This window comes from Pseudopipra pipra, chromosome Z (assembly GCF_036250125.1).
Source record: "Pseudopipra pipra isolate bDixPip1 chromosome Z, bDixPip1.hap1, whole genome shotgun sequence".
NCBI lineage: Eukaryota > Metazoa > Chordata > Aves > Passeriformes > Pipridae > Pseudopipra > Pseudopipra pipra.
The window spans coordinates 16,999,979-17,022,591 of record NC_087581.1 but is presented as its reverse complement, the minus strand read 5'-3'; the positions used below and the strand labels follow the sequence as shown (position 1 = coordinate 17,022,591).

The 22,613-nt window shown below is 35.0% G+C and overlaps 1 protein-coding gene across 6 annotated transcripts in view; it reads left to right on the top strand.

Annotated features, from left to right (window-relative positions):
- PDE4D (phosphodiesterase 4D) overlaps positions 1-22,613 on the top strand; it is a 603,821-nt gene that overhangs the window by 417,854 nt on the left and 163,354 nt on the right. The window contains exon 1 of one of the 6 annotated variants that reach the window (XM_064642017.1): positions 4,399-4,838. The exons of the other annotated variants lie outside the window; for them this stretch is intronic. Within the exon in view, the coding sequence (XP_064498087.1) occupies positions 4,663-4,838 (176 nt within the window). The 5' untranslated portion in view covers positions 4,399-4,662. Of the gene's footprint in view, positions 1-4,398; positions 4,839-22,613 lie in introns of those variants that run through there. 6 annotated transcript variants of the gene reach the window in all.

Sequence of the window (22,613 nt, the reverse complement as noted above, 5' to 3'; positions counted from 1 at the left end):
CCCAAGTCTTGCTGGCAGTTAATTCTGTCTTCTTGTGCTCAGGTATCTTTATTTCTATCTTTACAAAAGATTGCTTAATACTAGATATGATGCAAACAGAATTTCTTATATATGTTATTAGTAAATTCAGTAAATTTTAATGTATACTGTAAACTAAAGTTGTTTCTTTTTCTTTTCAGTACTGTCCAAAGCTGTCCCACTTTTTTGCCCTTGTCCCAAGGCACTTCTCAAATTAGCTCTGATCTAAGTGTCTCTGATGCCACTTCTGTTGCAGTCACCTAGAAGTAGAATGTGTTCTTGCCAAATAGTTCTTGAAATCCCCCTAAAAACATAGGATTGGAAGCGTTTAGGGCAAGGAATGAGACTAATTCTCCGTCGGGTCTTTGAGGAATCAGAGAAACAACTCAAAGCCTTCCTAGGTAATTTGCTGAATGTACATTTTGCTTATCTGTGAAATCCCCTTTCAAGTGAACCAGCTCCAAACATGAGTCAAAGGTGCCTGGTAATCGTTTGTACAAGCTCTTCGATTTCATTTGCACTAAAATTAGGTTCCTCAGTAGTTCTAGAGGTGCCATTTGTCCTTGAAGTTTATCAGCATCCTTTGAGAGAACAGATAAATAGAAGAGCTTTGACTTCAGCAGTGATTTAAAAAATAATGACTACAACATAACTTCTTATGTAGAATTTTTTTTTTAATAAATATAGGTCGTACAATTTATTGGAAAAGTATGAGGAATAACAGCATCTTTATACCACACGGTATTTAATGTGACTACCTTTTTTAAAACATTACTTTCAATTTTGTTTTTTACAGAATTCCGTAGTTTATAACTCTGTAAGCTCTGTATCAGTGTACAGTGCTTGTGTAATGGCCATAGATGAGCGTAATATTCTGTTCCAGGATCTGTCTGCACAGGCTGCAGGAGTTGTCAATTGATGCAGAGAAGAATCTTGCTCAGAAAAAGCTGTTTGTGTAAACTTCATAAAAACTTTATTAGACATATTTCAAGGATCTTAACATTCCTGCATGGTTTAGTACCTTCATTATTAAAATAATTTATTTCTGACCCCCAGTCTCTCCTACTTTGGTTCTGATATTCCCTTCTTGATGCTATCTGTCACCTATAGTAGGTAGTGTCTCTATGCATGTCTAATGGGCATCTGTTTAGACTGTCACATTTTTGACATCTCCCTTCTTGCTTTCCAGTACTGGTGCTTTAATCTGTAGGAAAGAATTTCACACTGTTTTTATCTCTCATACACTTATCTATTCATGTGATTTGCTTCCAGCACAGACACAGTCATTTTACTTTCTGAGTGAGCACTGCAGCTTCATTGAATGACTCTAGTGGCAATGACGAGAGCACCAGACTTTCTCGCACTTTAAATTACTCACCACTGTTTAACAGGAATTTCCACACAACTGATATATGAGAGGCCACAAATAGTTCATGACTGATGATACAAAACCCTTTATAAATGCCTTTCTGACCCCATCCCTACACAACTGAACTTCATCTCTATACTCTTCCTGGGTCACCTGTTCTCCTTCAGCTGTCTGTGAATTTGCTTCTTTCTCTTTAGTTTGACCAGTAGATCCCGACTCAGCCATGCCACAATAGTAACTCTTAACATCCTCTTTCTCAAAGTACAACACTGCATACAATAGAACAACACAGAGGATAGAGGCTTTGGGAAGGCTGCCCAGAGAAAGAGCATGACTGTGGAGACCCAGAATGGGAGCATGCAGGAAAGCCCCATTGCTTTCCACAACTTAAAAATAACCTCAGTATCTTTTTCGGTTTCCTACATCTACTGCTACTTCACCTGTCAAAACAGGAAAGTAAAACAAGTCTGTAAAGATATTTATGCATATCACCAGACCTAGTTACTTGCAAGAGGTTTTACACTTACCTGAATTCAACTGACCTAAAAAAATCTTTAATTTCATGTGTTCATTATTAATTTAAGTTTCATGTTTTTATGTGAAATATTATTTTGCTATTTATTTATATGAACCTTTTCTAAAAAAAGTAGCAACAGTTTACATATCTGGAAGAATATTAAAAGTGTTTCTAATAATTCACTTTTTGTAGATCCTGAAGCCATCAATAATGACACACTAAAGTGGTGCCACTGACCAGCTAAGAGTGTGGGGCTGATATCCTAGTATTGGTCAAAAAATATAGAGCAAAAGTTGCAATCACAGAACTGCATAGAATGTCAAAGATATTGTGCCATAATTGTTTATTATAATATTCATTTCTATAAGAGATCTGGATTATCACTGAGTGCAATGATTGATTTTACCTCTTCTATATAAAATTATATATTTGTTTACTCACAATATTGAGCTATTTTTACCACAAAACACTGCTGACAAATAACAACTTCATGTCAAATCATTTATGTTCTTTTAGCGATTCTAGGAATGGATTTGTTTGGTTTTTCTAATCTGGAAGAAAAAAAATGGCATGAAGAGTCTAGCAACTCCTCTGTAAAATTCAAGGTGTATTACAGAATTATTTGCTCCTTCATTTCCTTGAATGTATATAAACACTGAGCAATGTTTTAGTACAGTGATCTACTGCATGCCACTACACAGTGACAATAAGTGGTTTTGATATCAAGGTATAAATTTAGTCTTTAGTAATCTTGTAAGAAGCTTATTTCTATGACCTTATTGTGGTTGGCTTCATTAGCAAGTTTAGAGCCACAGTGAAGAAAAGGCGCCAAGGAGAAAAGAGAGCTCACAATAAACATGTTCAGTTCATTTGGTTCAGTTTTCTTTATTAAAAAAAGAAAAAAAGGCAACTGCTGCTGCATTAACGTGTTGTACAAAATCCTTTTTAGAAACAGAATGTGAAAAGAAAACATACCTGGCAATATGAAAACGCATCCTGTCCTGGTTTTCTTTGCCTGAAGAGAAATATTGATTTTGCTAATGCTCACATTCAATATTATCACTCAGGTATGTTTAAAGTGATCAATTAATCACTTGGATTCTAAATATATTAAGATTTTGAAGAAGACTATAGCATGTGATACTTAGAAAGCACTACCAACTACTGTTGGAATGATCAAAATTCCATTACTTTGAAAATTAGTTGCTATATTAATATAATTAAATAGCCTATACTTTTATCCACACCAAAAAAAAAAAAACAAAAAAAACCCAAAAACCAAAACAAAACCAACCAACCAAAAACAAAACAAAAAACCCACAAAAAACAACCTAACAAAACCCTCACTTTTTGCCTTATCCAGGCTTTCACTTTTGAATTCCATATATTGAAAACTTATTTGTGGTGTCAAAACATTTGTTGTCAGTTGATTCTCTAGTGTATTTGTTAGTGTAACAGGAGAAAAATGGTTCTTCCAAACAGCAAAATATAAGCAGTTGTAGCATATTTATTATTTTTCTGAAGAGTGTACTTTCTCATAATACCCTTTAGCATGAAAATAGCACATTTCATCAGATAATTGATTGATAGTCATAATGTATTCCTAGAAATTTGTTTCTCTAAGCCTCTTAACTTTTCTGGTACTGCCCTGAGAAATTCTAAATTTTCATCTTTAACTTTGCTCTGGGTAAATACTCAATTTCTTCTTCATCATGTTTCTTATGAATAAAAATAGTTGGGATTACCTTGTCTCAAAGATCACTGAAAGCAGAGAATACTCTGCCCATCTGTGTTGAAAGATCATAACCACATTCAGAGTTGTTTGCCTTTAGCTCTGCGAGGGGTAGGCTGAAACAATTGCATGCAAGAGTTGAGGCTTGAATAAAAAGTAAAATATAAAACAAAAAGAAGCAAAACCCGGACAGCTAAAAAAAAAAAAACAAAACAAAAAAAAGACACTCAACTGGGATGAATCCAGGTAGGAAGGAATTGAGTTCAGTTCTCAACGTCACCGGTGGTAATTGAGCACAGGAGTGATGTCACTGAGAAAATCTGCAAAGGCGCCTGAAAATTATCTGTCAGACTGAGATGTACTTTCTTAGAGTGGCTGATCTCTTGTAGATCATTAAGCCCTCTCAGAAAAGCTGCTTAATGTTATAAATTGATTCCCTTAAGAAACTGTGAAGGTGGAAGACACACTTGAAGAGAGTTAAGAATTAAATAAAGAGGCAATTGTGGGATTTGTGATCATGTTTCTAGTAGCAGTTTTACTCCCTGTTTGCTAGCTCCTTGCTGTGCTGGGGGTACACATTGGTACACAGGCAGATTTTGGTTTGGGGTTTCTTTAGTTTGTTTGCCTTTTTTTTTCTCTCTATGCTCTGTAGCTATCTGATACCAGTCAGAACAGGTTGTTCAGTTATAATCCATATTAAAAATACTTTCAAGAGACTGTTAAGAATTTGGAAGGTTTTGTCTGGGTAGCAGTGAATAATCAGAGCATTGGCTATTTCTGGTCTACCTTAGCTCCATGGTTCTGTGCTCTTTAGTGCCTGCTATAACTATCTAAGGATTTACCATAAGAGTTCTCACTTGAATAATGTGATAAGAGCCCTGAATATAGGAGATGTTTATGCAAAGGGCAAGCCTCATGCAGCAGGAAATCCCAGTTATCCCTTTAGCCTGTGCTCTCAGCCAGCAACATCTCTGCCAAAGCATACCGTAGGAAAAGGACATTCCCTTACACAGTTACAAGTGCTTCATGATTAGTGCAGGGCACGTCCAGCAAAACTGTCCTGTGTCCCCTCAAGGATATAATTATCAGACGATTTTAGAATTAGCTTTGCCAATGGCCTTTCCGTGGGATCCTTTCAGAGCCTATGTGCCCTATCCATCTCCAAGAAATAAGATGAGATTTCGCTTTCTGAAGTCCTACAGGTATCACTTCTAGTGGCTTACGGTGTAATTGATGGTGATAATAGTTGCGACTGTGGCTCTTTTTTATTCTTCTCTAGTATTGGAGTATATAAAAATTTGGAAATGGCTTGTATTAATTGTGACTCTCTTGAGCTTGTAAAGGCATTGCTGAACATGGTATATCAGGAAAATAGGTATTGTATCTGTGTGAGTGGAAAATATTATGAACAAATGACCATGTAAGTGTATGAAACTGCACTTTTCAAGTAAATAATAACTTTAAATGCTTTTTGCACTCCAAATTGGGGGGAAAAGTAGATTACCATTTATGTCAGTGTTCCTATGAAAATATTAATTCTAAATATTCTCAGTACTTATTGTAATTAAGAGTATTTAAAAATATGACTGATACACTGATACAGTATAACAAACCTGACTGAATATCCGTGGTTGAGAGACTTTTGTCAGAAGATCATATTTGTTAGTTATTTTGTTAAATGTTAAACATTTTTGAAACTAAGTATAGACAATGAGAAAAACACACAGATTCTATTTTTCCTTAACTATTATTTTAAAATAGCAGTAGCAAAATATGCTTTCCATTATTTATTGCGTTACTTTTGGCAATTGAACCAGTATTTTTTTCCAACTTCCTTGCATTTATTTATAATAGATGTGTACACATTTTCAATTATAAAATTCTTAAGATCCTCCCATTTGTATATAATTCATTGGAGAATTCACTGCATATCATCTCAATGATAACTTTTTAATTTTAATTGATGCAATGTTCACATTTATTTGCACACATGTTCAATACCAAATGCCTAAGAAGCTCAATGCTTTATGTAGGATTATTGATAGCAAACACGATATAGGTGAGTAGTGTTACAAAAACTGATTAGGTACAGTCCAACTTCTCTCAGTGTTTTCTTTTGGAAAAGCTAGGCTGTTCATACAGAGGGAGCTAGGTTTATAACAAAAATAATAATAACAGGTAAAGGTAATTGAATAGAGAATAAAACTATGGCATCCGTTCAAAGCTAGATCGTATAGTTGAGATTTTCTTAAGGCAATCTTCTTATCAGGGACTTTTTGTTTAAAGAAAGCAGCTTATGTTTCTTTTACAAATTTATATCAATTGCTATATATATATCAATGCTTTAAAAGCAAAAAGAAAAATGTCATGTAGCATGTTAATATAGGATCTGATTATTTTGATTATTAATTTATGTAGCTTAGCATATTGTCTAATTTTTCAGTCCAACAAGGTGAAAATATTCCTAAAAGTTGCTAATAAAAATAAAAAGAAAGGAACCCTTATCTAAAGTCCATGAATTTTGTCTTACCATAGAGGAAGTGTTACATGTTTGTTTTTCAGGAGCTTTAAAGAATTAGGATGAGGTTGAAGATAGCTTTATAGAAAATAGATCATAGTTGTATTATTAAATGTGAGCCATATTTGTTGCTACTATTTAATTTAAATATAAGTTCTTACTAGAAGGAGAAATAAAAATCCTTAATATATATTGCCGTGTCACTGCCATGGCTCCATTCACACTGTAGGTTATATTTAGAAATCCACTACAAAATTTTACAGTACTCAGTGCCTATGTAATTTAATAACCTTGTTTATGTCAACTGACAGTTCTGCTTACATTACTCAACCATCTGAAGTCAAGGGGCTTTGGTTTCTAAAACTGAGTATCTGATAGTACCATCTAGGTATTCCATGATTAACATTGTTTAGCAAACCATTTAAATTGTGAAGTTGGCTGTAATTTTAATTTTTCTTTTGTTACATTTTGGAAAAAAACCAGAACATTTCTTCTGTGAGATGCTTATAATCTATTGATTTAATAGACCATCATGTTTTTATTTAAATATTTAATATCTGGGAGATTCTGTAATACATTGATGCCCTCTTGTAGTCAAATAATGCATGTCCCCGTATATTCAAATAATGAATTGAGTTTCTTTGCTGATCAGGAAGTGCTGGGGGTTGCATCTTTCAGAGGATGGTGAAAGACCCAGGCTAATGCAAGTTTTCCCAGTGTAGGGGAAAAAATATACCTTGAGACAAACACAATTTTTCTAGGAAGAGCTGGAATGCAATGCCGTCACTTAGAGCTCTTCTTCCTCTGTCTGTCCCATCAAATAAAATATAGGTTAAAGCTTCAACAAATTGTACTGAAAAAAAGAGGAAAGTAGACCGTAAAACCTGGTAGATACACTTATGATTTGCTATATGCCAGAAATGTTAGTATTCATAGCATTAGATGTAGAACTAAGGCCAGGAATGGGTATTTCACACACAAGGAAACTCAGGAGACCACCAAAACATTTCACAATTTCAGCAACTTTTTGCAGGTTGGAGGGGGAGGGTTGTTTAGTTTTGTAGGGAAGTATGCCCACCCTGCTCTCTGGAAGATGAATGTTCTGCTCCAATACAAACAAAGTATGTGTGCATCTTCATTGTGTTTCCATAAATCACAGATAAGCTCATGTCTTTTTGTTTTTCTTTCTCTCACCCTCATCTTTTTTTTTCCTTTCTTTTTAAAGCCTTGAGTCTCTCTAAACTAAACCTCCTTTCCTGAAAGGCAGATAGGAATCCTGTTTCCTGCTGCATTTAGCATTGCTCAGGAAAATAGCACTAGATGTAACTGTAAAAATGAAATCCTAAGAGTAGCACTATTGCACTTTAGAGCCTCCTGGGACCTCTGAAGAACAAAAGGAGATAGAAGCCTTCTTCGTGACCTCTACATCCTATCATGCACGGATGAAGAAGAACTAAAGCACCTATAAAAATTTCTTGCACATAACTGAGATGTATGAATAAGAATGTGTTATATGACTCTCAATCCTTCCAGATACTAAACACTCACACCTCCCACTGAACTAAATGACAGGACCTCAGGACCACTTAGAAGATTCTCCAGAGGGTGCAGGATCTGCTCTGATTGTCTGTGTGGTCTTTAATGTCTTTTTCCACAATGAAGGATTTGTAAATAACTCACAGTGACTATCTGCTGAGTAAAACTTCTTTGTGGAGAGAATTTTGTAGAGATGGTAAGCTCCAAAGTAAATTGGGTGTTATAAGAAATGACACTGGCAATAACATGCATTAAATTGAAGAATCAAATAATTAATGTTTGCCAGATTATTGCAGTATCGGAACTACATCTTCATTTGCTTAGCTACGAAGATATGCTTCCTGAGACAGTGATCATGACACTTATACCTTCATGGGGAAAAGAAAGAAAGGTTCTTTGTTGGGTTATATGAGTTTCTTTTGTTCCTTCCTCTGCTTTCTTTCTGTTTCTCTTCTTTGGCTGCCATCTGGCACATTTCCCTGGACTAGAGGAACAGTCATGTGGCTGAAGCTACTGCCAGTACCACTTCTGCAGCCAGCTGCTCACAGCATTCGTACATAAGGCGGCAGATTCTCTCCTGCCAGATAATTGTACTCCAAGCCACTAAACTCTTGGGAATTGGGCTGGAAAGTGGAATATCTCTCTTAAACAGCAGTTTTCAGGAATCCCTTCTCTAAGGGGATTTCTTAATTATGTCAAAGCTCTTCTAGTGAGCAGAGTAGGATATTCTAACTTTTTTGTTATTACAAGACTAGTAATGAAATGGAAATAGAAACCAGATTAAAGTTTATTATTTTATTTATTAGGGATTACAGTCCCAGCACACTGGAACTGTCTTGCTTCTTTTTGACCAGTCATTCAAAATTTTCTGGGAAATGAAATATTTGAATGTATAAATGTGGACTTTTCTAGTGAATGCAATGAATCACACATTTGATTTCATATTCAGCTAAGAAATTCTGTAATTCTTAGAATGCCATATCACCACTAAAAGGATGTTTTGAACCTCACTCAGATTTATTTTAGACAAATTTGCATGCTAGAATATCATCATAACCAATTCAGACATTTGGTAGTGTTGATTTGAAATCTTGGGAAAAGTGGCAAAATAGCAAGGCGTAAGATTAAGTAGCAATAGGACAGCAGCTGCAAGTGAATCCTACTTGACTCTTGGTGTTGCTGCAGACCTACCTCCTTGTCAAAACTGCCTAAGCATCCCTGATAAGGAATAAATATGAACAGTCTCAACACCATTTCCTAGCAGCTCAGGAAGTCAAGATCCAGTATATAGGTCCCAAGCATCAGGAAAAAAAATGCAGAGAACTAACATGTTTAAAAGTTTCAGCTTTTGCTTTAAATTTCTCTGGCATAGTTGATCCTCATACAGATAGGTTGAGTGAGGCTATCACAGTGGTACAGGTTGAGTCTGTCAGTGTTTCTTATGCTGCTTTGGTTTAGTGTTACCTGAGAGCTTATTCAGTGGGATTTTGTGGTTCTTGCTGCAGCCTTGGAAGTGATTTAGTTAGTGTGAAATAAACAGAAAACTGAAGTATATCTACAGGTTTTATCAACAAGATTTTTTCCCCAATTTATGCTTAAATAAGTTCAGCCAATGCCAGAACCTCTATGAATAACCACAGGAAACATTCCTTTATACACAGTGAAGTAAATTATGGCAACTAGTGTTGCTACAGTTTACAATAAATAAATGGCTGGACTTTGCTGTTTGTGGCTGAAACAATCCCCACAAAAACTCAGCTTTCCAGATTAGGCTAGGGGCAGACACTAGCATCTCTTGGGATGAAGAAAAAGATTACACTAACCATAAACACCAAGAAACACTCAGTTTTATTTTAAAATTGTAGATGTCCATGGAGATTTATGTTAATGTTGGAAGTATCTGACTTTCAATTCCCTGATGTATCATAAATTCTAGGAGCACTATAAATAGATCTATCATTCAATTCAATACCAAATACATCAGGAACAAGCTGACGTAAGTTCAGCATGTATCATGTCCAAATGTTGTAATTAATTTCTAGATACTTCATTAAATAAGAAGAAAAGTAATACAAGGATAACATATTAATTTTTTTTTTTATGGTGCTCTAGAATTTGCTTATATCAGTTGTGGACCTGAGTAGATTTTTTTTAAAATAGAAAACCCAATGTTTCTTACTGGAACTAGTAAATACAATTTATTTTTGTGCACTAGAAACCACTAATAATCTACAGGTCATTTTGTGTTAATTGTTGTGAGTGTTACTTGAAAACTTCTGCGATATGCTAAAAGGTAATTAAATGCTCTAATGCACCTTTCTTCATGAGGCAATAAGGAAAATTAAGAGAAAAAAAAAAAGACACTCCTGCCCACCTAGAAGGGTCTGGCACACTCACCAGTCTGGTGTCCTTAGCAGTACAGGCACTGTTATACTTGATCACATGGGTAGTCCCTGCAAGCTAATCCAGCTTTTGGTCTCCACCAGCAGTGAGCATCAAATCCTTGAGTGAGAACAGTAAGAAACTTGGTGGTTGCAGTATAGTTTTCCTTGAGGGACAATCTCCTCAACATCTTCAGTAGCTCCCTATGTATGAGTACACCAGAACTCTCCCAGCTGTGTGTATTGCTTACTCTAGCAAGTCTGGATATTTTATTTATTCACACCAAATGTTGATCATTTTTCATTTAAAAAAATGATGAATTTTTGTCTTCAACAGTATTTTTTGACCCTCACTACCACAGGAGACTTCCATGTGATATGCAAGATTTTCTTAATTCTGTTGTCCATTTTTACCATGAAATATTTTAAGTGGTATTGTGACCTTATGTTGCTAAAGGTTTGTCGTTGTTTTATATATTTGTGGACCATTCTTTTTTCATCAGCTTTCTAACTAATCTTTTCAAATGAAAACATTTTGTGTCCATATCATTCATGTTGCTGATCTCTTTCTAATGCAAATCCAGAGCTTCTGATGAGGACACATGGTCTAGATGAATTCCTATTCTCATGGAAAAATAATAACATTTCTATTATGAGATTTCTTTTATTACGCTCTATCTCATTTCTGATGTATTTTAACAGATTTGCTGATTAACTGATTTTGAGTCATAAAAAATAACCTCATATTCCATTAAATACCTGGTGGTGTCTGTACTGACCAAACTAGATATTCAGTGATTTTAACCCTGTGGGCATAGTCTTACTTCCATTATTATCTACTTTTTCTCTTCGTCTCTCCCTATTCTCTTTCTGCTGAGAGAAGTTTACAAGGACACAGTATTGAGTAAAGGCAACAGGGATCATTTCAGGAGGTAGAATTTCAACCTCACTGGAAAGTTTGCATTTTTAAAAGAGAAAAACAAAACAAAGCAAAACAAAACCCCTCAGTGATGAATAACCAGTTTTATACATCTTTCTATGGAAAGAACATTTTTTTTTAAACAATGAAATATGTTATTTATTCTTTTTTATAGCCTCAATTTTAAGGAAGAGACTGTTTCTGACTTGTTAGGAGGTTAGGAAGTCCTTCAGGAAATCTGCCAGAATCTGTGCAGCTGCAGAAATTGGGGGTCTCAGCAGTAGGAGACAGGTGCTTCCCATCAATGTACCCAAGCAGTCATTATATATGTGTATACTATATAAAGAGTATGCACATATACACACACACACGTGTGTGTGCATTCTACATTGAAACGTACAAACTATCAGAAGTTTTCCAGGAAGAAGCTGAATACACAGCACTTACTTTATCATTTGTTCACATGAACTTGGCTTTCCTTTATTTATTTTACTTTTGCAACATTTCCAGTCAATATTTGGCTCTTCAGAGGCTTAGCTTTCATAGGCTTTGGTACAAATATCTGTTGAAGTTGTAAAAGTAAATGACACAGTCAAACAAATACCAGGGTCGGATAAACTCCTGTTAACACTAGCTGAAGTTATTTAGCTAGTGGTGAAACCTAAAATGGAAAAAAACCCAAAACTATTTAAATGGGATATAATTGCCTCCAGATGGAGAATGGGAGGGCTTTTTGCTTGTTTGTTTTTTGTTTGTTTTAACAAATGTAGGGAAGCAAAGAGACAAATATAACAAATAAATAAATGTATAACTCTGGCTTAAGCTACATATTCATTAATCTAGTAGATTCTATGAGTTACTCTGTGAATCCAACTTAATCATCAGCTGCTGGGAAGTGAGCCATACCAGACACTTCAGTGTCCTCATGATGCTTTATCTGGAAGCACCTTTTCCTTCACCAAGCTCTTTTCCAGACACAGCTATGCACCTGCAGGTCTCGTTGCAAAGGCTGCAGAAGTACTAGTACCAAACAAAAGCACCTGAATAGGTTGACTCTTTAATGACTTTCTCTACACTTGCTGTGTCAGGAACTATATTTAGCCCACATCAGATCTGCTGGGAGAAGCTTGCTCACCTGCAGAGAAAATATGGGAAGTTCACACTCAAAGGGAAATTTGCCAGTTTCTTAAATGGTAAATTATCTGCTTTTATATATGATCATTTTATGTGTGCAGAGCACTAGGAGGATGGCTGGCAGGCTGAAGCTTTCAAGCCTTCCAAAGTGGAATGCACACCTAGGTAACAGTACAGAAGGGTTGGTTGTTTTGTGGTTAGTTATAGGGTTTTTTCCAAATTAGAAATACTTTAATAACTTCTGTTCAATTTAAAGCTCAGATAATGTGGCAATATGTGCCAGTACAAGTGACTCACAATTGCCTATTCAAATATTGCAGATGGAGCAGAATCTGCTTTTCAGACAGCTCTAGTGTAAGGCAGTAGTATCATGTGGCACTGTGAAATTGATGCCTTTTTTTACCTTAATTTATATGGTATTGAATTACTTGGTTTTCCTAAGTATGTGAAACCTATTTAAACTTTTTGGTAACCACCCAATTGCATAATCTTGTGATCTTCCTTGTGACATAAAAAGAAAACATAAATATGGTCATGCAAACATTAAATGAGAAACTCAGAGAAGTCGGCTGTTTTAAGCAACAAAGTTCGTCTGTTTTATATCATGCACTGGAAGCCAAGCCAAGGGTTTCAACATCATTTACACTCCACTGAATCAGGGACTGAACAGTCAGCAAATTGGTAATTTGGAAACTGGAATATGTCTCTAAAGCAGAAGTAAAATCCACTGAGTTAGGCTTCTACTGATGTCAAAGGATAAAATTAAGTTTCTTTTAAGCATTGTGTAAGGAAAACACTGCCATGAATTTGCCATGCAATGTCTACAGGTGATGGGTTCCTGAACAGAAATGTCATTGGTACCTGAGAATCACGAAGAAGTTCACATTGCACTAGCTCATTCATGTCAGCCTTCTGAAACAAAATGCCAATTTTTGCAGATAGAGGGAGGGGGAAAAGGGAAACAAAAAAAAAGGCAATGTAATTTCTTAACATTAATCCTGGCATCTAGATGAGTCCCTCAATGAGGGAATCATGCAGTCTTAATGAACGTATAAGTGCCAAACTATGTTTGTTCCATGTTTCCTCTTGACCACAGTCTTTGTTTAAGCTCTCTCCCACATGACACATGACAGTGTAAATTGGAACATGAAACATGACATATTTTGAGGCTTATCCAAATTTGGCATAAAAATACATGTAGTTCTGTTTTCTGATAAACTCTGCTCAGGATCACAGAAAACAGAAGGAATTGTAGACAGGGTGATTTTACATATAAATGCAAGCATACATTAATGCCAAAAAGTACTTCTTGTTTACAGATAAGAATGTAAATGATATAAAACAGATGGTATACTAATTTATAGATGGGGCCAATAGCAAAATGTAGTGTGATGTCATTAAAAATCTGTTTCAAGATACTGACAGGATTTTATTCTTACAAGCAGAGAAACAGATACCTCTGTGATCCACAAAAGATTTAAATTTTGCTCTAACAGTTCTCCCTGCTTGGCTATCCCTATTAGAATATGATTTAAAGACATAAAATTTTAATGATACTATGCGTAATTTTCAGTCTGGACTTTTAAATGCACCGAATATTACCTTACAAATCCATGTAAAACTTAAATAGAAATATGTAGTAATCCAAGTAATGTCTGTTAAACATATAATCATACAATGATATGATTGTCTTATAAATGCTGAACATCAAAAACCAGTATGTTTCTATAAGTATCTGATGTGAAATCTTTTTGATGTAGATTGATGCTATCTGAAAGTGCTAGCTGGTCTGGTTTTAGTGAGTACCATGTGAGGGCCCTGATTTTTTCTTGGTCTTATCTGCAGTGTGAATAAAACAGCCCAGGAATCTTTCCAGCTGGTGAACTATGACTAGCTGACATGATAAGGTTAGCACTAGTAATGCTAACCTCTCCTCCTCCCTGGAGCAGAATGTGAGGGGCCAAAATGCTCTTCTGGAAAGGTCCTTGCTTCAGGGATCAGGTGGTCCACAGTAGTATTCAAACCAAGAACGGTTTACTCAATTTTTGCTCCATTAAAATAGATTGATCACAGTTTTCTGCAGGACTGTATTATTTTCTGCTCGATTGTATAACAGTATGGTTAATGCCAACTGTTTTTAATTATGGAAATGTCTTGAAGAATCACAAGAGTTTGTTTTAAAAGACTTTTTAAAATCTTTCTTTCATCCTTTGTCCTCAAATGATTAAATCTAAAAGGGTTTACCAAAGCCAGAAAAGCCAGGAGCTTTCTTAAGATGCAGTTGACATTTTCATCTAAAACCTGGAATTCAGGAGCCTTAAGAAAAATGCTTTGTCTGTAAGACTGGAAATAACATTTCAGGGGTTAGCAGGGCAGGATAGCATGACTTTGACAATCACACCCTGAAAACTTTAGTTATCTAAAATTCTACTTTTCACTGCCCAGGGTGGAGGTGTGACCCAGAGTGCTTCATGAAAGAGCTCCTCTTTTGGAATTCAAAGTAGAAAGTTATGTGTCAGTATAAGGGATTCACCTAGACTAATGTAACCATGCAAACCTCACCAGCCTCTTCTTCAGTTACATTCTTTCGGGCTGGAGATTTCCTAGCTGTATAATGCAGCTGTTTTAAGATGTGAGGAAAGCAGCAAACAGTCCTGGAAAAGCTGCGCTCACTCTTTTCGCTGAGAGAAAGATTTGCTGGATTTTCACTCTCTTCACCCTTTCAAAGAAACATTTGAACTTTGACCAAGAAAATACTTCATAATTTGGACCATTCATTTTGAATTAATATGTTGTTTTGATCATAGTTTATAATAGCTAATGTAAGTTTAAATAAAGGAGGATAAAAAGTAGTCAGAGGATGTCAGTGAAATTTATTTATTGCAGAACTGTCTAATGGAGCTGCAGTTTGCCAGCTTTTGATAAAGAGAAATAAATTGATTATATTCGGAATTTATTGTAAATATTTTCTCATATCATGCTTCTAAATGGTTTAGATAACATTTCCTTTTGGTACAATGTATTTATTTGATCCTGGAACATTTAATTCACTGTTAAATGTCATACACTCTGTTACTATAAAAGGATAAAACTGCTTCCAAGTACATGTTGTTTCAGTAAGACATGAGCTTGTTCATGCCAGCTCTTCTGATTTACAGATAAAGTCATTTCCCTCAAAATAGCGGCTTTAGGAGTTATGGTAATAATGTAAAACAATGTGAAGTAGTTTATGGTAAAAATGTGAAGCATTCTTTGGCATCTGCATTCAAAGTCCTACAGTGTTTATCCTAACTTCAATGCAGCAGCATCATTTTTGTATTTATACCAGATACTCTGGGAAAATGAAGTATGAGTATGATGTTAGAAAGACGTTATGGTTCTACACTCTTAGGGAAAGGGATTTTTATATTTCAATAATTTTTACATCTTTAGTTCATCTGTATTCAATATTTTTACTTATAACCTAAATATTTGTTTTTCATTATAGCTGTTATCTAATCCTATTACTTTTTAAGTCATTGCAGAATTTCTGCCATGTTTTGGGAATTTATTTCTGGCTAACAAATTGCCTATTTTAGTTGCCTTCTTCGTGTTTGTCACTAAGAGTATGAACTAACCCTATGATTTGATTTACCATTAGTAGATTAACACTTTGTTTGTAGGACAGTTATAGAAAAAAAAATCTTTTCTTTTCATACTTGGCAGGAAAATTTTCTGTATTTCTAATAATCTAGGTTAAGCTTAGGTTTTCCTACGCTTTGTCGGTACCTCTTTAAGTTAAAATTTGAAAGTCTGGTATTTTTCATCTACAAAATGGTTAACTACAGAAAATTCAAAGGAGTCAGAGAATAAACTTTTACAGATTAGATATACAGGTTTTATTTGACAACATAACAAGGAAACATAGCCCAAAGAGCAGAAAGAAAGAAGAAGGAACTGTTAAGGGGAGACAAGTATGCAGATGAAAGAGACAGTGTACGACAGTGATGTACAACCACTGTCTATTCACTCAGTAGCAAAAGCTACATCATAATGTTGCAGCTCAATTTTTTCATTTCTCCCTTTTGCAGGGCTGAAATTGTTTCCCAGCTACCCAGAGCCTTTTGATCTAGAGTGTGTGTCTTTAGCAAAACAAGATTTGCAGCTCCTTAGAAACAGGAGTTCCTGGAGGTGACAGTGTGCCTAGCTGAGTTACCTTCATGGATACACCTCACTGAGTTCAAGTGATCAAGATATGCATTCCCCTTCCTAATTAATATAAATAACTGATTGTAAGTATTCACATAATAAACAACCAGGAATTTGTGTAACAGCCAGACATAGGTCAGAGCCATCTCACATTGCCAGTAACAAATAGTACCTTGGTGCAGATGTAGATTAGAGTCATATAAAAGCTTCATTACAGTTTTCAAGGCAAAATTTTATGCCAAATCCCTGAAATAGACAAACGTGGCAGGCCAGTTGTGTTGCTATGCAAAAAGTTCCAGCCTCAGACCATATTCCTAAAATTTTTACATTGGTTTTGTTTATCAGTCTTCTGTCTTTCACAGCCACTGTAATTTCAGAAGCATTTACTTTATTTTTGAAAGCAACTCTACCATAGTGAATTAAGTATCACTATAAAAGATTTTGTTTGTTCTTGTTGGCAAATATTCAGAATTTTTTAAACTACATGTTGATGCCTCTGTCAATTAAATTTAATCAAAAATATGGCAAAAAATTAAAGGGTCTCTAAAGAACTTTTTAATGAAGGAAATACCATTTAAGGTACTGGTAAGTTAGTTTACAAACTTAGCTGCCTTGCTACCCAGGTCACCAAAGTGGCCTGCAAGTGCTGACATTTGGACCAAAAAAACAGTCCTGCTCCACATGCACTCTTAGGTCTGTACTCTTTAGAGCAGTGAACACTTTAAACTCCTCGAGCTCCTCCCTCTTTGAACTTCTGCAAAGTGAACTCATCAATGCTGTAAAATTTAGTTGATGTAAAACATCACCTTGAAATTTTGCATTTAATCTTCAGTCCTTCTGATATGGTACAAAGAGTTAGTGTTTGCTGATGAGGAAGATGTTCTTTTCTGTTTTTACTTCAAATACAAACTTTGCATTTTTTCCTCTCCAAAAAAAAAACAAAAAAAATTTTTAAACGCCTGGTTAAACTAGGCAGTGTACTGCAGCTGTAGGACCCTCTTCAATGTTAAATATTCCTGATCAGAAACCAAATACACTATAGAAACAACAATACATTTTACCCGTAATTTGGTGTGCACTCAAATTCATGAACAGTCTTCTGTAGCACACTGCAATTACTGTCCACTGGTGTGTTAGATAGACAAAAGTAAAGAAAAATAATTTCTGGAACTGGCTCTTTGACCTCTATTTCATTTGATTCAACTTTGAGACTTGCATATTTTGTGAGATATTTTTATACATAAAGAAGTAAAAAATATAAAATAGTGGTCAGGGAAAAAATTATGATTTATTCAGCTTCATGCTAATTATACCAGTAAATTTACATGGAAAAATGCTTTCCAAGATCCATGTGAAACTAAGTTAACTGAAACAGTCTTGCTGAGATGATTGTCCAGATAGTGGCATACTACAAAAAATAATCCGGATTGATTAAAACCAAGGAAAATACCAGAACTGCAAGAGGTTTTGAGAATCATTTAGCATGAAATTCAAATGGATAATACTGGACTATAGATATATTTGCTTTTCTATCTTTTATATGTTGAGAGAGATAAGTGACAGTGGAGCACACATGAACAAAGATACAGCTCTGAGGATATGAAGAGCATCTCTAGTTGTTCATTCAAATACAAACCCGGTTAATTATGATGCAAATGCTTTGGAACGTTCTTCATTATTTAGTTTACATTTTGATGTTGATAGTTATATGTATTTTAAGCTAAAAACATAGGACCATGTTTGTTCAGTGTGGTTTATTCAGTGAGGTTTGTTCAGTGAGGTTTTTATCTTATTCATTCTGCAAACTGACATTAAAAAAAGTATCATAATATATTATTGATGGTGCTTTTTTTTCTCTAACAATGTAAATAACTCCCAGTTTTCTGAGTGGTTAAAGATGGTGTTTGCTGACATTATAATGCAAAATGAGGCAGGAAAGTGTTATTAGCAATCATCAACTTCAATTTATAAAGTTGCAACAGAGTAAAAATCAATGTGCGTACCTTAAATTCTGTCATGTAAACTAGATATATCAAGCAGATAAATACCACTTTGTGTACTTAATAGCCATGTCTGCTGTAGCAGGGCTTAGTCGCTCAGGAATCATGGCCCATCAGCTGAGCCTGAAAGAGATCCCAGACTGATTTCAGACATGAATAAGAAAACAAACAATAGGGGCAGAACTGAGATCTGAAGTCTAAATTGAACTAAAGCAAGTAAAGTACTATTGGAACATGGTTTTTTTAAACTACTTTTTGTGTAGTAGTAGTGGTATTAGTAGTATGTTTTTGTAATATGTGTCATATTTCCCACTTAAGGGAAAACACGTTACTTTTTTGAGTGTTATAGCTACCAAGGGAAGAACAACAGATTATATTACTGCTGCTCTACCTGTTAAAAGAGCTGAAGTGGGATAACCTTGAATGTGGTGGTCTCATGCATATTCGGATTTAAACCACAGAGTCATGTCAATGACACAAATTGGAATTACTGAAGTTCTATCCACTATCCATGGATAAATTCCTGCAGGAGAGAATGACTTAAGTTGTTAATTTCATTTTAAATGCTACATACTGAAAGAGACAAAGGTTCAAATAAGTTTTATGTTCAAACTAAAACTAGACAAAAGCCAGGATATGTAAAGGATGAAAGGATGACTGTATTATAGGAGAGGCCTAAAGGTTATTTAGAAAAGTGATTTAACTATTCTGATGTTCAGTGGCTTTTCTTCATTAAGATTTTGGTTGCTGATAAGAGTTGAAGAGAACTTTGTGTCAGGGAAGTAACTCATGTTATTCTAAAGCTCCAATCGATTTTTTTTATTCGTTTCTCTAATGCACTGTTAACCCCTTAGACATCCTAATACACTGATTTGAAGGAGACATATCTTAAACGGCATTCTCTGAAAACAAAGCAAAACCACACCAGAAGGATTTGACAGGGCTTAAAAGCAAAAGTCTTAGATCCACAAAAAGAATTCTTAAGTTTTCATATATTAAGAATTCCAATTTCATCTCCAAAGCTACCTCAACCAATATCTTTTTTTTTTTTTTAAATAAAAATCCATGAATTCTCATCACTGTAATATACTTTATCCCATGCACTGGATGTCATCATAGAAACAATGTGAGTCAAAATAGACAAGTTCTGCAATCTAGAATAATCTTTCTGAAGGAAGGTCAAAACCTTGTATCTCATCCCTCAGTGTGACATGCAAAGGATATCTAGCAATATCTTTAGAAGGCAAACCTGGGAATTGAAAGTTGTCACAGAGGCATTGTCATTTTCAATCTTATATTTTCCTCACTGTCCCACTGGTCACCTTCTATTCTATAGACACAGTTTCTCTCTTTTTGCACAGATTCTTTATTTTTTTTCCAGTATCTTTTTCTTCTTCTTAGGTACTGTTTTGGGGTTTTTTTGTTTTTCTTTAGGTCTAATTAATGAAAAGAGTTAGATTAAACTGAAACAGTTTTGGTTCTAATTCATATTAGGTTTTTTGTTACTGATCTACATGAGAGGATTGCATACACAACCTTTGTTTCTTTTTTCCAGAACTGTCAAATCACTTTTTGAAAGAGATCTTTTTCTGCAAATCTGACTTCTCTATAAATATCTTTCATTGATTATGAACTTGGAAAATTAACATATTTGAACTCTGGTTTATTTTGGTATTACAGGTTTAATTGTCAGTATTTACATTTATGAAAACTTGGATTCAGATCTTAGGAGAACAGAGCTTACCCTGTTACACTTTGAAAACAAAACCAATCCTGCTCTGACATCTGTTTTCTTTTAGAAGTTAAGAATAGGCATTGTTTTGGTACAAATAGGTACTGGCCTACAGTTCAGAAATAAGTGTTGATCTCTATCAAGATTGCAGACGAGTAGATCTGAAGGTACTTTGCATTCCTGAGAGCTCAGCCTCCTCCTGGAGACCTCTGAGCCACCAGTGATGTGCAGCCTGACTCAAGTCTGTGTCAGGCAAGGCAGCCACAGATCTTACTGCTTCATTTGGGACTGGGCATGCAGAGGGTCCTGTATTAAAAAACACACATGGATATCCTCAGACAAGAGGACATGAATCCTTAATGAACTGCAAAGATGAGAAATGTGATCATAATTCTAGTAGCCATGGCTTTTAAATGGGTTTCTCTTTTACTTGAGTTAAAACAATGCTTTTCTGTTTCTCTAAGTAGTTGAAAAGTCATTAAATATTAGAAAGATTCTTGAGTCCTTATTTGGCTTAGGTACCTTTCTCAGAAAGAATATTGGCAGAATTAGTGGTTGCTGTAATCTTCTGTGTAAACTTTTTCAGAATAAAGATTTCTGCTCTGAGCTTTCTCTAAAATTATGAGCTTTTTGGACCACGTGGCCAAGAGTCATAAAGAAAGCAAGCAACAGAGCACTTGAGTAGGAAAGCTGTCATGCTAGAAGGAAAAGCAGAGTGCAGATGCAAACTTGGTGTTAGAAGAACTTCTGATGCACTGTTTGGAGGACTTTCTTTGGACAAGAGAGAAGGGGATAACTAAGCTTCAAATGTTCATAAAATTATTAAATTCATCAACACTATTATTTACAATTTAAAATAAACATTGAAGAAGTCCTAGGTTTGCCCCTGCAGTCAGTGTAATATGTATTAGATTGAGAACTTTTTAGGCAAAACAGCTTAGTAGCTCATCCTTATCTTTGCAAGAGATTGTAACTGAGAAAGGTTTTATATGCCTTTTATATGCCATTTTTTCAGTTCTAAACAGCAAAAGTGAATAATTTATTTATGTTCTTGTCCAAAGTAATAGAACATAATGGAGAGAAAAAAAAAGGGAAAAAAATCTCATCCAGTTCTTCTCTTCTTAAATGTCATTTTATCTACATATTGATCAGCTGGACTTGACTTTGCTGGACTGAGTTTATTTACATATATAGAAATTGCTTAAACAGCAAAAATAAATTACAGCATTTTATAACTTCATATTCCAGAGACAGCAATGTGCCTCTTTCTGTGATATGTAAAACTGCCAGTGTAGTAGTAGTCAGTAGTAGTTATGAAATATGTACCTATGAACATGGAAATTTTAAAAAATATATTATTACAACCAACTTTTAATGTGAGTGGTAGTCTTTAAAAATATTTACATCATAAAATATAACAGAGTTTTCTGAATTGTTAAATTGCGAATATAAAAAAAAGAGTTCACTTTTGCAATACTTGTAGATCTAGATTTTTCTGAATTTTTCTATAAACGAATCAATTATTTTCATGTACATTTCACATATTCTTAGGAAATATTCTTTTGTTGCAGTACTCTCATAGGTAATTTCAGGTGGGAATTAAAATAAAATAATAATTCAAAATTATCTTTGAAACCCCAGTCTGTTTTATTTTTTAACCTTCCCTTAAATATGTAAGAGAAACCAAACACACTGCCCTTCAAAGTTATATGTTAAATTCTGACAGTAGAATGAAAAGGCTGACTCTAGTATTTCTAGGTTTCATACAAACACACTGAAATACAGCCCAGATGGTCTCAACCAATAGTGAACACAATCTCTTAGATATGCTGCATAAATTAGGTAGTTTCAAATAATAATTCCTGTAATTTAGATTTAATTTTACTGTAAATTTCTTTAAAATCATTAAATATACTTTTCCATTGCAGCATACTATAAATCTCTATTGGAAAAAGTATACTATTTACACAAAGCAAACTATCAAGCATCATTTAATACATTTTCTTTAATTTTATATTTTATCTGTGACCAGCTTTAACCCAGACTTAAAAAAAAAATTAAAAATTAGTTTAGTTCTTGCATAACTCTTTCTTAACTTCTTGAATATTGTCAAGTTTCAGGCATGTGTGAAGCAGATTCAAGGGATGGAATAGACATATTCATGATTTTTTTGAGAAATATGACACAGTAGTTGTCATGTGTTTACTTCTTCTAAAAAAACAAATGGGAATTTTCTTTCTCCTGCTTCAGTGTGGGGGAGGGATATTGAATGAGGAGGACAGTTTTCTGCATTGGGTGATTGACCTACACAAAAGAGCTGGCTGGCAGAACTACATTCCAGGCTTATTGCCCTCTCTAAGGCTGGGGGGGGTGGGGGAGGAGTTTTTCTCCCCTTCTCTCCTTGGAAAGGGGGACTTCACTTTTTGCCTTAACGGGGGCAAGGTGTGCACTGGAAAAGCTCTGAGGCTGTTTTGCTCTTGACCTGGTCATCTGGCTGTTCTCCGGCCTCAGCTTGCTCTGTCACCAGCCGGACCTGCTCAGGTTTCATCGGAGAGTTTGTGCTTGGCGA